General features: G+C 37.2%; 1 protein-coding gene across 5 annotated transcripts in view; it reads right to left on the minus strand.

The window, feature by feature from the left end:
• Positions 1–15,887, minus strand: part of LOC127435149 (ATP-binding cassette sub-family C member 9-like) — a 52,068-nt gene extending 36,181 nt beyond the window's left edge. For 2 of the 5 annotated variants that reach the window (XR_007896136.1, XM_051688363.1), the window contains exons 1-13: positions 15,765–15,880; positions 12,397–12,487; positions 10,276–10,447; positions 8,617–8,758; positions 8,097–8,218; positions 6,719–6,885; positions 6,088–6,330; positions 3,816–4,001; positions 2,552–2,722; positions 832–987; positions 558–692; positions 316–478; positions 31–71 (exon numbers count right to left, since the gene is read on the minus strand). Coding sequence is in view for 4 of the 5 variants with exons in the window: in XM_051688363.1 (XP_051544323.1) it covers positions 31–71; positions 316–478; positions 558–692; positions 832–987; positions 2,552–2,722; positions 3,816–4,001; positions 6,088–6,330; positions 6,719–6,885; positions 8,097–8,218; positions 8,617–8,758; positions 10,276–10,423 (1,674 nt within the window). In the remaining variant the exon portion in view is untranslated. Of the gene's footprint in view, positions 1–30; positions 72–315; positions 479–557; positions 693–831; positions 988–2,551; positions 2,723–3,815; positions 4,002–6,087; positions 6,331–6,718; positions 6,886–8,096; positions 8,219–8,616; positions 8,759–10,275; positions 10,448–12,396; positions 12,488–15,764 lie in introns of all 5 variants that reach the window. The other 3 variants (XM_051688364.1, XM_051688367.1, XM_051688365.1) reach the window with 3 other exon arrangements.
• Between the last annotated feature and the right edge of the window lie 513 nt (positions 15,888–16,400).

The raw sequence follows: 16,400 nt of genomic DNA on the forward strand, positions 1-16,400 counted from the left end.
GGTCAAGGTCTACAATTATGCACTTCTTACCACCAGCACTGCAGCAATGGGGATGGCTGCATTCAAAAATACTGCAAAGTGAAATAGAGATGCAGACAGTTAAGAGTTTTTTTTTTCTTGTTTTTTTTTTTTTTTTTTTTTTTTGTAAAGCAAGGAAAACTTGAGCAAACAAGAGCATTCGAACAATTAGAACCAATTTTGTCCTGATTCAATAAGCTGAACAAAGACAATATGGGTTGGGGGTGGGGCATTTGATGGGGAGGAGGCTATTGGCTTGTGGCGGGGAATACAAAGGAAGGGAGGAGCCTGTCATACTGGACATTGAAGTGTAGAGGGCGAAAGTCTTCAGACTGGTCAGCTCTTTTCCTCGGGTGTCCTCCACACGATCACAGAAGATGTTCTCCCATGCATAGAGCTTTAGAAGCTTTATTCCCTTCAGAATCTCTGTGGTCTTTTTGAGACGGTCTGTTGAGTAGTCCTAAAGTATAGATAAGAAGTCATGAACTGTTTCATGAGACACAGGAATAGACTATCCCCCATGTGTACGTGAAGCTCACCAGTGTACTCTTCTGTGTGTCCGCCAACTTGGTGGCGATGAGGTACTGAACTGGGGCCAGCAGCAAAATGACTCCAGCCCCTATCAAGGCACTATCACCCAACAAATAATACAGCAGGATCACTCCCATAATGATCTACGAACAGGAAATAGAAATAATCAAAACAAAGCAATTTATGATAACGACACAATATATACTGTTATTTTGGTTTGGGAAACAGATGATTTGATAAAAAAAGAATTCTCTTTTCCAAAAAGACCATGCTATGATATACCTGAACTGGCATGGCCCATAGGTTAGGGCATAAGAAGAGAAACCACATAAGCTGATTGGTCTCTATGGCAACCAGGTTATTGATCTGGCCGAGGGTCATCTCTCCCATGGACATGTTTGAGGTCGAGAGACGCAGAATTTTATTGTAGATCATCGCCTGAAGGATCAAAACCAATACATGCATCTTTTCAAAAACCTTTAATGCTGATGAAATTCATGGTACAAAAAATATCCTCAAAAGCAGACTCAAGAGGCGGTTGCTTATATAAACTACAGCGTTGCAGATCAATGATAAATGTCCTCAAAACAGCATTTCAGTAAGGACCACTTCCGTCAAATGAATAATACTGGAATAAATATTTTATTGACTTGTAGACAGTTGAAGCATCTGTTGGTGTTGGCAGTATGGTTGTGTTTTGGCCAAACTCCCCACCAATCCATGCAACCATGCATGGATGAAGCAGGGAGGGCAGTGAATAGAACAGATCCAGCAGATTAATATAAAAACAGTGCACAATTTTTAATTCTCAGTGCAATCTGGTACAATAGATCATTTGTATTATATAGATTAGACAGACACTTTATTAGAACTCTAAATATAACAAGATAGAAAATAAAGAACAAGCCGCAGACATATTGAAGATAGACTTACAACTGATTGAATTACAGAGAGAACAGAATAACATGACAGATGTTGAGATAACTAAATGCAAAGCTGTCAAACAAGATGTAGAGCTGGGCATGGAGGAGGGTGTAAACTGTTGCTTGCATCCATGCAATTAAAAGGCAGCTGAGAGAATAAATAATGGTAGAACTTTAAAAGGATCGCTTTGATTGGAGAATGAATTGTATTGGTAGATGTCATGATCAGCTGAGCCTCAGCTGTTTGCAAGCTTGATTAACGTGACCTGCCTGAACTAACGTTATGCTTGATTTTAGTGACAGACAGATGTACATAGATAGACCTCAGAGTCTCTGTACAAGACAAACACTCTAAATGTTTACTATGTCTGAAATCTTTACTATGCCTAAATAAAACAGAATTAAATAGTGTAGAAAAGAATAGAGTTGAAGAGAACAGGACAGAACAATAGAAAATGTTAGAATCGAACAAAACAGAGTAGAGCAGAATAGAATAGAACAGAACAAATCAGTAGACCGGAATAGAATAGAATAGTACAGGTTAACAGTGTGTAGGTATAATCGTTTTAAGAAATCAATTCAAACATTTCAATTAAAATGTTAAATGACAAGTGTATGTAAGACACATACTGTATACTTATGAGGTATTCCAGTTGTGGATGGGTAAGGGTTAATAATTTATTGATGGGCCTGTATAATGTTTTATCTTGTTTTTTATCTTTAATATTTGTATTGTTTTGCGATGCTTTGTAATGCATTTTAGTTATTTATATTGTGAGATGGTTTAGATTGTATTATTGTTCAATTATTTATTGTTTCTTATTTAAGATTGGATGGAATGACAAGTCATTGTTTGTGTGTAAGCACCATGAGTCCAAGATAAATTTCCCTTCAGGGACAATAAAGTGTATTTCATTTCAGAATAGAATAGAATAGAATAGAAAGGACAAGATCAGACCAGAAAAGTATAAGCTATCCTAATGAGGTAAGAAATTGTTATTTTGTTTTGTTAGATACAGTAGAGCAGTGAGGGTCGATGGATTTGAAATACAAATTTGTTTGACTTTCAGTAAACTTACAAGCAGCGCCCCGCGCAGGTTAATGCCAGTTTCTACGGTGACGTAGTAGGAAGCCTGCAGGAATGTTCGCTGCAGTACGAGTGCCAGGAACAGCAGAACGGCTAAAACAGACGTATTCTGCAGCAGCTCAGTGGACGACATGAAGTAGACCCCCAAAGTCATGTTCCCTGTCTGAGAGCAGCACACAAACAGAAAATGAAGACACGCACATAATACATAAAACCACCGTCATTTCATTGCTGACTGATGCCACGCACAACCACACCCATCAACATATCACAGAACATTGCTGGTGTGAATGTGTGTGTGTGTGTGTGTGTGTGTGTGTGTGTGAAGAGAGAGAGAGAGAGAGAGAGAGAGAGTGTGATGTGTGTGGGACATTTTCCATGTCACACAGATATGCACGCCTGCTTTGCCTTCACTTTTGTCACTGTTTAGCCACCCATACACAGAACTACTCACACAGCCTGCTGACAAAACAACTTTAACCAGCCTAAAGTGGTTAGGGTGGTCTGTTTTGCTGGTTTTAGAGGGGTTCTGGGCACTTTTCAACTGGACAAGCTAAACTAGATTAAACCAGCAAACCACCATATGCTGGTTTAAGTGGATTTTATCAGCAGAGACACACATATTCACAGACATATATGCACAAACACCAGAACAAACCAAATGCAGTAATATAACACATTCTATCAGCTGAGACATGTTTATGGTCTGTCAGTGTTTTCCATCACTAGACCAGTCCTTATCTAAACCTCTTGAAAGTGTTTTTCTAATGGCATGTGACATAATGGTCATCCAAGCAGGGAGAACACACCATATGAAATCTAATAATTGTTGTCATCTCGGGGCGATGACATATGGGCCATATCTCATTAATAGCACTGACGCCTTGTGACTTCACACAGGAAGTGATAAATGGCAAGGCAAAACTGGAGATAACAGATACATCTTACTGTACATTACTTTCACACTGTAATCAGGAAAAATACATAAACTCTAATTATCAGCAGCACAAATGCCAGAAAGGGATATCTGGAACAGATAATTTAATTGACATTTATTTGAATTTCATCTTAATTGGTCTAATGAGATGTAATGAATGGAGATCAGAATAAATGAGATCATATCATAGGGCTGTCAGACAGCGATTGGACTGTGATATTTTCCATTACACATTAGCATAATTTTCTCACTTTCCTTCATTCCTCTTTTTATCATGCCTCTCCACACTCACACACACACTGTCAAACTTAATACACACCTTGTTCATAACAACCTCTGTCCTATTATTCTGATGTTCCACAATTCCAGAGATACAGAGTGGCCCGGCAAAGCCCAGCAGGTCAGCCATGTATCGGAAGGTGCTGCTGAGGAGAATAGGCCGCCCAAACGCCCGATACATGGACCTCCAGATAGACGGGGATTTCTCTGGGTCCTCTGTTGTGTGCTATCAAGCAAAGACACATTGGTGAACCAATAATTCTCTTCACATAAGGACTGTCAGATCTCAAATTAGTGGCTTAAAATCAATACCTGAAATCAATACAGGTTTCCCATACCATTTCACCAATTAATTTCCAGGACATTTTCAGTCTTTTCAGATAATTGGATAAGGACTTTTATAAAATCATTAAGCACAGAAACTATTATAGTTACAATACAAATTGTCATTATTTGTCAAAGACTGGAAATCACAATTGAAAACTTCCTTAATATTTCCAGATTTTCCAACCCTGTAACATAATATTGTAGTTGAAAATGAAAAAGATTCTTCCATAAGAAGTAAAGAGTTAAATAAGGACACCTAATTTATACACAATGATCACTTTTACTACTTTATTTTGATCAATTATTATTATACAAATCTTTTACAATTAGATTGCTACCAACGTAGCTAATCTAGTGTTTAATGACTCTGTAGTCTCTACAGTTTTGTATGATCATGCTGTGCATGATGACTGTTTACAACAACCATGGTGGTAATTTCATTCTGGCTAGTGACAATAAAACAAAGTCTGGATTAGAGCTGTTGGAAAAAATCATTTCAGCGATGCATTGCAATTCATACTCAAACGACTCTGAATCAATTCTCAAAAGAATCAGAATCGATTCTGAGTTCAGTTTAAATCACGGTAGTGGCGCACCAAAGACAGATGTAGAAACAATACACAAAGTCAAGTCCACAAACACAACTGTTTGCAGACCAGCTATATCAAACACATGACAGTTTGTGCCCGAATGAAACTACGATCCTGAAATTCTTTCACAAACCCACACACATAGCAATGGGAGAGTTTATTCATGATAAGAAGCCAACAAACAACATGAGAGATGAGCTCGCACCCATTATTTAGGGTGATCATACGTCCACATTGCTTCATTTTCCATGGCCATTCAAAATAATAGTAATAGTAAATGAAGGTTTTGGCATCCAGACCAAACCAGAATATGGTCATCCTACATTATTGCACTGATTTGCACACAACGGGGGAAAACAGCGGTTCGGGAGATGTTGGTGATGTTTTCATTTAATTATTATTATTTTTTTTTTTTCACCCGATGCCTTTCTCTACTCTTGTGCGCTCTACATTTCATTGGCTTTTGTCATTTCCGGTCACTCGTTTGTCAGGACAGTGCGCACACCTGATGATAAAGGTTTGAAATCCATCGTAGCTTTTGCGACAGGGTCGTGCAATCTTCTACTCGCAGAGCAAACACATGGCACAGTGCATACAAGACGCTTGATACATTTCTGAAGCAACAACTGCGCTATTTAAACCGCTTTACTATCACCTGTGCAGGTGAGGGGAGGAGAATCTGACAGCTGCACTCTCACAGAAGCAGATATATCTCTCATCCTGGACCAGCAACTTCCATTTGTGGTTAAAAATGAAAATGAATAGCATGGCATAGATTAATTAAAAAAAATAATTAAATACTATTAAATGATTTACAATGCTTAAACAAAAATAAAAATAATAATATAATCAGTTGAAGTAATAGTATTCAGTGTGTTTTGATGGAGAACCAATATTTTTTTTTTGTGCTTGTAAGAAATTTTTTATAAGATTCTAAAGAAAGAAACTGAAAAACTGAGATACTCTTTTAAACTATAGAACCATTTATTTAATCTTGTGGATGTTCCATGTTTTGTTCACAGCTCATACTAAATGTAAAAGGCCAGTTTATGTAATGTTTTATAAACAGCTGTTAAATAAAAAGCTGAAAGGGAAAAAATAGAGAGTAAAATATAAATTTTGAAGACACTGAAAAAAGAAGAAATTGAAGGACAAGATGCATGTGATGCATTGAGAATCATTTTATAATTGAATCGTTACCCTTTGAATCGTAATCGAATCAAATTGTAAGGCCAGTGAAGATTCACACCTCTAGTCTAGATCATCATAAACAGCTGATACTTCACACACATATGATTATATTATGTAATCCTAAAACAACTATAAACCTACAAGTTAGTCAGTCTGCATTTCAATTAAGTATCTGCTCTTAAACCTGTGATCTCCCCAACATACCCTCTGTTCATCATAGGCATCCTTCAGACGCAGATAGTTGGTCAGGGCCCTCATAGCAATAGGCAGCTTTCCAATCTTTTTCAGCTCAATTGGCCTCTTGTGAGCACCAATGATGAGAGGGTTCATCCACCAGTATGTTGCCTTGGAGAGAAGGTTAACGAAGGGCTGGAGGAATCGGACGCCAAGGTCCTGCAAGTCCTCAGGGGGCTTTACCCTTTGAGGGTTTGCAAAGAACACGTACCTCTGCATATAAGATGGACGAGAGAGACAGGTGACATTAAATGCTAACATTAAATTGTAGAATGTACAATTACCTGTTGAAGAGACACATATCACCAGCATGTTGGATGCTTAACCAACAAGACTAACTTGGGCAACCAGCTTCACCAGAAGGATCATGCTGGTTGACCGATTTTGCTGGTGAACAGATTGGCTATGCTAACAGTCAACAATATGCAGTATCAGACTGCCAAGTTTAAAAAGTAAGCTAGAGTAATACAGATGCTAAAGCAGATCTAAGAAATGCAGAAAAGTAGAGAAAAGAGAGAACATTGTGTAATTTATCTAAAAAAAAAAAAGAAAAAAAGATTAATTCACATTTTGCCCATCTATCAGCCTTAGGTAAACTTACCCTGACTCTGATAACGTTGATCTCGACAGCCATGAGCAGGCCGTACAGCACCACCAGCAGAGCTGTGATACAGAAACGCAGATGTTGCACCCCCAAACTCGCCTCTGCAAATTTCCATAACTTTATCATCTTGGTGATGAAAGCCAGAATCCAGTAGATGAATAAGGCTGTGATGGAAAGAGTGAAAAATTAGATGATGTTAGATGAAAAATCAAACATTTTTCATACACACAGGGCTTTATTTTCGTGAGTACGGTATGCATTTCATGTGCTATATCTTATCCAATTATCCAATTTTCATGACAGCGCTAATTCTAAGTGCAATTTTCATGCCAGCGCAAAGCGAAAGTGGGTGTGGGAGTGTCCTCGCTATCTGTGGGTGTATGCGAGCGAACTGGTGGTGTATTGGATGTAAATTAAGTTCATTTACTAATTTAAGTTCATTTACTAAGTACATTTGCTAATTTCCTGAGAAATAGGTCATTGCGCTAAGACGTTTCAAAAGCAGGTCTGTTTGCAGCGCAGTCTAAAGTCAGTTTTTTTTATGACTGGTTTATTTTTTAGTGTTTAAATAAATGAATTACATTTTTCAAAATCATAGTCAACCGGTAGAAGTGAAGTGCATTCCGATACAATCACTGATAATACTAGCCTTGATTTGTGTGTCAGTAGATGAAAATTATTAATAATACTTACATTCTCTTTAATTTAATGGAGCATAAATTCAAATCCTGACCAGAACCATATTTTCCATGCATTTAAAAGGAGTGTGTCACTGTCATAGAAGCCTGACATTCAACAAAGACGCAAAACTAATGAACGTGAGTCCACATATTGGACTGTTCTTCTAATTCAATGCATACAGTCCATTTACACTTCTAACTTCTTATGTGCTGTCTTTATTCATATCACTGGTGCTTGAGAGGAAATGGATTATACAATAGGATGCAGACTGTGCCGGAGAAGAACTTCAGAATTAAATTGCACTTGACCCAGCCCATTAGCACTTTGCGTGCGTAATTTCGCCAAACACAACTGCGCCAATACTTCATGCATGCTTGCAAGAAAATACCAAAACTTCATGGCCATGCCAATTAACTTTGCATGTATGACTTATGGCATAGTGCTGCACTTAGTGCTTAGTGAAAATATATGTATATAATCTGTGATCTACAAAATAAGCAGTTGACTGTTATAGTTGTAGGTACTTTTTGCCTTTTATTTATACATTTTTATTTGAATATAATACAATATACCAGTAAACAGTTCTAAAAGTGGGTTGTATACTATGATTCATACATTTGAATAAAGAGCAACCACAAACATATGATGCTTATCTGAATTGCTAACATCACATTTGCAAAATGCAATGACTTACCCAGCAGCAGTTTGGGAAAATTGGCTGTTTCTATATTATGGTAATACACAACTGATGTGGTGGCTGCTATGAAGCCCATAAACGCTGGCATGAAGAGGTGCAGGTGGTTTGACTGCATCTGCCTACAATGAGCCATTTATACACAAAGACATACACATAATGTACACAGATCAAATAGACAAATTAAATTAACATCATTGAGTATCCTTGTGTGGTTTTATCTTCATATGCAAAAATACCATATGTACAGTAATGTGTGTTTTTTAACAAAAGTCTATCCTGTTTACAAACCCCTGTTTTAACCCACTGAAGCAACTTCTATAAAACATAAACCCCCTGACAGTCACTGTGGATGTGTACCATGGGACATTATACAAAACATCCCTGTTTTACAAGGTCATCTAATTTAAATAAAACTGCAGTTAACATTTTATTTAAGGTCTTAGTGAGGGCTTTAGGTCTTTGTTCACTGCTGCAATCACTTGTGTTGACTATTTTGTTTGAGTGTGTTAAAGCTCACGTATTGGAGACGATTCCCTCGGCGATCTCGCACACGTGCACAAACAGCAGTGTGAAGGTAAGGATCCATCGCAGGTTGTGGCCAGGGAAGTGCAACCATGTGTTATGGTGTATCTGCACCTTTGAGCTCTGACTACCCCACCCTGGAAACACACACATCTCAATAAATGATCACATCAATATTATTATATTCATATATTATATATGTATCATATAATATGATATACATTTTATACAGTTGAAGTGAGAAGTTTACATACACCTTAGCCAAATACATTTTAACTCAGTTTTTCACAATTCCTGACATTTAATTGTAAAAAAACATTCCCTGTTTTAGGTCAGTTAGGATTACCCTTTTTCCTCCAAACATAACGATGGTCATTATGGCCAAATTTTTGTTTCATTAGACCAGAGGACATTTCTACAAAAAGTAAGATCTTTGTCCCCATGTGCACTTGCAAACTGTAGTCTGGCTTTTTCTGGAGTTTTTGGAGCAGTGGCTTCTTCCTTGCTGAGCAGTCTTTTATGTTTTGTTGATATAGGACTCGTTTTACTGTGGATATAGATACTTGTCTACCTGTTTCCTCCTTTGCTGTTGTTCTGGGATTGATTTGCAATTTTGCACCAAACTACGTTCATCTCCTACGTCATCTCCACAAATTACGTCAAGTACATGCCTCTCCTTCCTGAGTGGTATGATGGCTGTGTGGTCCCATGGTGTTTATCCTTGCGTACTACTGTTTGTACAGATGAACGTGGTACCTTCAGGCATTCGGAAATTGCTCCCAAGGATGAACCAGACTTGTGGAGGTCCACAATTGTTTTTTTGAGATCTCTGATTTCTTTTGATTTTCCCATGATGTCAAGCAAACAGGCACTGAGTTTGAAGGTAGGCCTTAAAAAACATCATCAGGTACACCTCCAATTCAGTACAGAAGCTAATTGGCTAACTGTATAAAGGCTTGACATAATTTTTTGGAATTTTCCAAGCTGTTTAAAGGCACAGTAAACTTAGTGTATGTAAACTTCTGACCCACTGGAATTGTGATATAGTCAATTAAAAGTGAAAAAATCTGTCTGTAAACAATTGTTGGAAAAATTACTTGTGTCATGCACAAAGCAGATGTCCTAAATGACTTGCCAAACTATAGTTAGCTAATATTAAATCTGTGGAGTGGTTAAAAATGTGTTTTAATGACTTCAACCTAAGTGTATGTAAATTTCTGATTCAACTGTATTTGAGATATCATCATCTAAACCACAAGCCTGCTCTGAGGTTGGCAGTATGGAAACATTTGATAATTGTATCTTATATTATTCCCTTGAGTAACTAATATAATATATAGCTAGCAATTACATTTTTCTAGTAATCTGTCATTAGCATTCTGTTTCTGTCTCCACCTGTTTTGTTAATTTGTTTTTCTTCTATTTGGCAAATAGTAAAATAATTCTGTGTATTGCTATGGAAAACATTTTCTTATTCCGAGACTAAATGAGGAATAGCACTGACACCATTATGACATCAGTTTAAAGGATTTCAAAAAACTAAGAACATTTAGGGGAAGTCTATTAAAGTTAAGGCTCACTAAGACACTGATACAGATAACAGAACGTGTTGGCCGAACTAAGCCTCAGAGTTTCTAGGCAACAGCATTCATACCAATGAAAAGAATAGGAAAGGTGATAAAGAGAAGAAACACATGTGGAACGAGGTTGAGGGCATCCACAAAGCAGCCATTGTCCAGGACCCCATTGTCCACGCTGTAGGCATTACTACCCCTGTCGTTCCCACAGAAAGACAAGGCCATGTCACCTGATTAGGCAAAAGGAGCCTGAGGGTGATAGAGCAAACAAAGAAACAATCAAACAAACAGTTGTCAATTATTAGATGGTGGATTTTAATATATATTTCAATAACACTCAATGCCAAAAAATAAATAAAAAATCAAGATATTCTATATTGACTTTCAATGTACAGAATGCCGGCAGGTAAAGAAGACTGGCTGTAATCATTATTGACATGACTAAGAGGTGAGATAAAGTATTTGTCTCTATTGACCTTGTGCTGCTAATCAGTATAAGAGCAAGATTAACAAACACAATCTAGGAACAGTGACTGGCCTTTAACCTCTTCCAATTAATTTAAGAAGTTTCATTTCTCATTTAGGAGAGCTGCTTTATATAACATGGCAGCAGACCGTAATGTTTGTTTGTTTGTTTGTGGACAATATAAATTATATCCTCAGGTAGATTATAGCTTATATAAACCTACAAGAGACCCATCAAACCAAAGGCTTTGCCACTTTTTTACACTGATACATTTTTGGTAAATGTTTGTATAAAATATATTTTATTCATATCATAATTATTACTATGTATTATCATTATGTCACCAGGGACTAAAAACTCAATGTTTGTCATTTCGGTTTGTTCTGAGCAGAAACTGTATTTTTTCGTTCCGGTATTCCGCAGCCTCCTTTTCAATTGGTAACTGGGTAGAATTATATAAAAGAACAGTTAATAATGTTCTTTTTAAAATGACAGTACTCTGTGCTAAGGATGGGTGATATAGCAGTTGCAGTGTTGCCAGATCTCACAAGAGAAACAAGTGACCTGGGCCTCGTTTCCCAAAAGCATCGTAAGCCTAAGTAGAGCGTAGAATCCATCTTGCGATTCATCTTAGTTTTGCGGACTGTTTCCCAAAAGCATCATAACTTAAGTAAGTAGTACTTGAAAATGTTCGAAGATTATCGAGTGCTCTGGAGTACTCGTACAGTGCTAAGAACATCGTAAGGACACAGAGTTATGCAGACACCGGCAGGACAAACTTATACAATTTAAACACCTATGGCTACACTTTATGCTCATTTAATATCAGCATACATAGGTTTTATTTTATTTATTTTTTAACTGAAAAGGCTAATAATAATGATAATAATAATAATAATAATAATATAAAAGAGCAATTTTTTCAACGAAATATTAAAATGCACATCTGATGAATGAAGCAGTGATTGTGTAAAAGAAATGTATCGTTCTGCATAAAACGATTGCAAAAAAAAAATGCAATTATGTGGTGAATTATATTCTAAATGTGTAATTATTTCCAGCGAGGTAAATTACAAAAGTTTTTAAAGTTACGCAACAAATATAATGAAGTTGCAATGACGAGCAGCACTATACGGTCACATTTCAGCACTTCACATTTATGGACAACGTCTCTCTAAAGTAGCACTTAAAGCACGTCCTGGCACGTTCATGTTAAGTGCAGTTTTGGGAAACGCATGTAAAAAATAATGGACGTTCGTAAAATCGCTTGTTGAAAACACTCTTAACCGCTAAGATCAATCCTTATTGGGGAAACCAGGCCTAAGCATAAGTAGATCATAGAATCATCTTACGATTCATCTTAGTTTTGCTGCCTGTTTCCCAAAGCCATTGTAACTCAAGTAGTACTTGAAAATGCTCGTCGATTTACGAGTGCTATGGAGTAATTGAAAGGGCGCTAATAACATCGTAAGGACACAGAGTTATGCAGACACCTGCTGGACAATTGCAAAATTACACGTAATACAATTTAAATACCTATAGCTACATTTTATAATAATTTAATATCATTATACAAACGTCAGAGAGAGAAGGTAAAAAGTCAATAACTTGCTGCCATGCATGGAAATAGTCTGTATATATTGGTTCCTTAACCTTTTCCTCTCTGATACCCAAGGGCGCTCTCGCCCGCACCACGCGTTGTGTAGTACATGTTTTGTAGCATTGCTGTTACCTTTATCACTTTTGCGAGTAAAGAGCAGATCTCCCTTTGATTGGTGAATGTCCCTAAAGTGCAGCTTCCACACGTCTCCTTATTTTGCGCTCTGCAATAATGGTGAACCTCGTTATATTCAATTAATGCTTGTCATTGGCAGGACCATACACAGGGCCTCCATTGTCTTCACTGATCCTGGAAACTTTCATCTCAGACCAATACAGCAATTTGTGAAAACAAAATATAAAAATTACACACCTGATGAACGAAGCAGTGATTGTGTAAAATAAACAGATTATCCTACTCAATATGACAAAACAATATGTAATTATGTAATTAAATTTGGTTAAATGTGTATAAACTTTCCAGTCAGGTAAATAACAAATATTTATAAAGTTACGCACAAATATAATGAAGCTACAATGACGAGCAGCACTATACAGTCACATTTCAGCACCTCGCTCAGGGACAGTAACTCTCTTAAGTAGCACTTAAAGTGCATCCTTGCCTCGTTTATGTTAAGCACAGTTTTGTGAAAATTGCTCATAGAAAACGCTCTTAACAAATAAGATCAATCGTTATTGGGAAATGGGGCCCTGGTCTGAAAAACTGAGCTCAATATAAGGGACTTGCCTTACCTAAAATAAGCACAAATATGAGCAGTTATTTTTTTTCTCCCCATGTGAGGGATTTATCAGCATAGAAATCATTGTAAGCATAGTATACCGTAGCCTACATAAAATAACGTATTTTCAGTAAATATTTTCGTAATATTAAACATATCCGCCAAAATATTGAAAATATTTCAAATATACATCAGGCCATCTAAAATCAGTTAATAGCCAAAATCACTCGCCTGCATGCATGCACACATTGCATTGGCACATTTGAAATAAACGCCATCTTATGCTAATTATTTTATTTTAATTATTTATTAATTGTTTATTTATTTAATTTTATTTGTATTATTTGTTTTAATTACAGACCTGCTTCTCAGTCAAAACCCGGCAGCATCAGATCTGTATTAATGCATCATACCTAACCAGTCATACCGATTCAGTGAAGACTTAGGGTGTGTTCACACTTGTAGTTCAGTTCTCTTGGTCCTCTTGGTCCAGACCAAAAAAGAAAATGATACATTTAGTCCTGGTTCGCTCAGCGTTCACACTGGCATTTTTAACACCGAACCTAACGTTACAAAACCAAAGGCATCAGGAAAACGTCACAACCTGATTGGACAGCTTTTATGATGCATATTTTTTGATGGAACTTGCTGAACATCTAAAACAATGCTGGCTGCTGGGGGAAATGCGCTCGTTATATTTATATATGTATATATGGTGGTATTTTTACCAGCTGAGAACAAACGAAGAGCTAATAAAATGTGTAAAGAAGTCAAAACAGCACCAGGAATTCCTCCGTTGCACACACAAATGAAGATAAGCTGCAAGGACGGCTGACGGCGGTTCCGACGCCTGTACCGAACTATAATGGGCAACATAGCTCCTATGAGGAGAAGAACCAGGTATGCTTGAGGTCAGTATTAGGCAAATTACTTCCTGTTTTTGGTCCGTTTAGATGTCTTTGGTCCAGGTTGCGTTCATATATCAATCGAACCGCACCAGAGTTCGTTTGGAAGAGTCTTATTTGGTGCGCACCAAGGTTCGGGTGACAGCGTTCACACTTGTTCAAATGAACCGCACTAACAGAGCAATCGCACAAGAGTTCGTTTTAATCGAACCAAACCTGCCAAGTAAGAACACAACCTAGAAATGTACTTTTAACCTCAATATTTTGCATCTTGCATCTGGATTAATCATGCATGTATATGTAGTTATTATATACAGTTGCCAAAAAGGTCTTCAGCATGTCACAAAAGGTCAAATCAACAATGTACAATAAGCAAAGAAATGTGTAATGCAGCAGTTTCCTTCAGGATCCAAGCACATGCTTATTATGTTCAACTTAAAGCCCAATTTTTTCGGGCAACAGGAAGTGGTGTACTTCCGAAAATTTACTGTGATAAACCCATTGGCCTTTGGTTTCATGAAAAAAAAATAACCGGAACGAAATTAACCGGTTACCATCATTTAAAAACAAAGTTTTCACTCCGGAACAATTGAATGGGACTTTGTTCCCGTTTTCGTTTACGTTCTGCAAAAACTTCCATTAATTTTTTGTTTTCGTTTTCATTCCTTGAACCATCCCCAAACATTTGGACTCACAGAAAAGCACAATATGTCTTTTTTAACATAATACAGAGTCATTAAAAAAAGAGTTATTAAAAAACTGCAGCCGACCAAAATGAATGACAGAGTCTCAGCTGTTTATGGAGTCTTGGGTGAAGTGAAATGAAGTGAACTGGAAAGTAAAGTCCCATGACAAGTGCATCAAAATAGACAATATAAAAAATCTCCTTTGAAAAACTCTCCCACTCACTACCTCTCTCACAAGTGTGTCAAACACTGCTGTTCATGATTTATTATAAGTTCCCACCCACTTAGAAAACTATTGAAATTACGCCAAACGTTGCTTGACATCCTGACGTTGTCTTTCCTACCTCTGATTTCTGACCGCTAGAATTTTGCGCGTGAATAGTAAATAAAACAGTGAAACCAACATTGACAGTTGTATAAATATTTACAATCACTTACCGGGGTAATATCCCCGCTTTAAAACGTTTTAATGCCCGTTGTCTGGTGTTGTAGAAAGTTATTCACAGGGAATATTATTTTTAGCTGCGGTGTATCAGCTGCTCATGGTCTCTCTATTTCGCGCGCGCTCGCTCCTGGGGTCGGATTTCCAAACTTGAACAGGAATGTTGGCATGAATTTACAGACCCTTCTGAGAAGATATAGAGCTACTTCAACTCTATGGCTGTGTCTCAAAACCTTAAGCTGCCTGCCTACACAGCATTTTTGGCCACCATAGGCGCGTGCATGATGCCCAAAACTGCTGTGTAGATACAGTAGGAGGACATTGTAATTGACAGAGTCAAATCATTTAGTACATATTCAATTTTGTATCACTTTTGACATTAAAGTATCACAAATGTAGTTTTTTTCTCACGTCTGCCTTTCTTACATGAGCTTATCAGACAAAGAAAAAAATATATATACATAGGCTACATTCATATTTTGACCTTGTTTTTGGTGTGTTACAGTGCAGCATCGCATCGCGCGCAGATATCAAATTAATTCAGTGACTCGATTTATAAACCGGGCTATCAAATGTAATTACAAAGCAACGCAATTATAAAATAGACAACCCATCATAAAGGCACCTAGCATCCTTCAGGATTAACGCTGAGCTGCGTTGTAACCCCTGCATTTGTATGAATGAATTTACAGTCAGATGCAATAAACCATGATTAAAGTCACACTCACCTAAATAACCGTGTCTGTTTGTAGCAAATGCGATCAATGCTCCGACATGACCGGTAATACACTGAATATGATGTTGGATGTATCTTGGTGTCCTTGCTGTATTGATGAAATCTTGCATCGCCCCCCAGTCCTTCGGCGTGATGTTGCTATGGCGTCAGATACAAAAGAGGTATGCCGATGCGCGAGTGCGTCTCCACTGATGTAGGTCACTTTAAGAATAACGGAATCATAGTGAAGATTTGCAGGCTCAGATTACAAAAACATTTAAAGGTGTATCATATTATTCAGACTAAAGAAAAATGTGTTACTAAAAGAAACATTGGCGTTGGTCCATTGTCTGTCAGAATAACTGGAAATGATGCATACATTTCTTTCTTTTTTTTTTTTTTCAGGTTTCAGGTTTGTAGTTTTGGTTTGAGTGTTGATGAAGCTATGCTAAGAAACACAGCAACATACACAGTTGTCTATTTATTTATTGCATTGCAAATAACATAACAAACAATAACTTATGAAGTTTTCATCAAGGACATATGCGAACCATAAAGGGATAGTTCACCCAAAAATTAAAATTCTCTCATCATTTACACACCCTCATGCCATCCCAAATGTGTATGACTTTCTTTCTTCTGCAGAACA

Source organism: Myxocyprinus asiaticus, chromosome 45, assembly GCF_019703515.2.
Source record: "Myxocyprinus asiaticus isolate MX2 ecotype Aquarium Trade chromosome 45, UBuf_Myxa_2, whole genome shotgun sequence".
NCBI classification, from domain to species: domain Eukaryota; kingdom Metazoa; phylum Chordata; class Actinopteri; order Cypriniformes; family Catostomidae; genus Myxocyprinus; species Myxocyprinus asiaticus.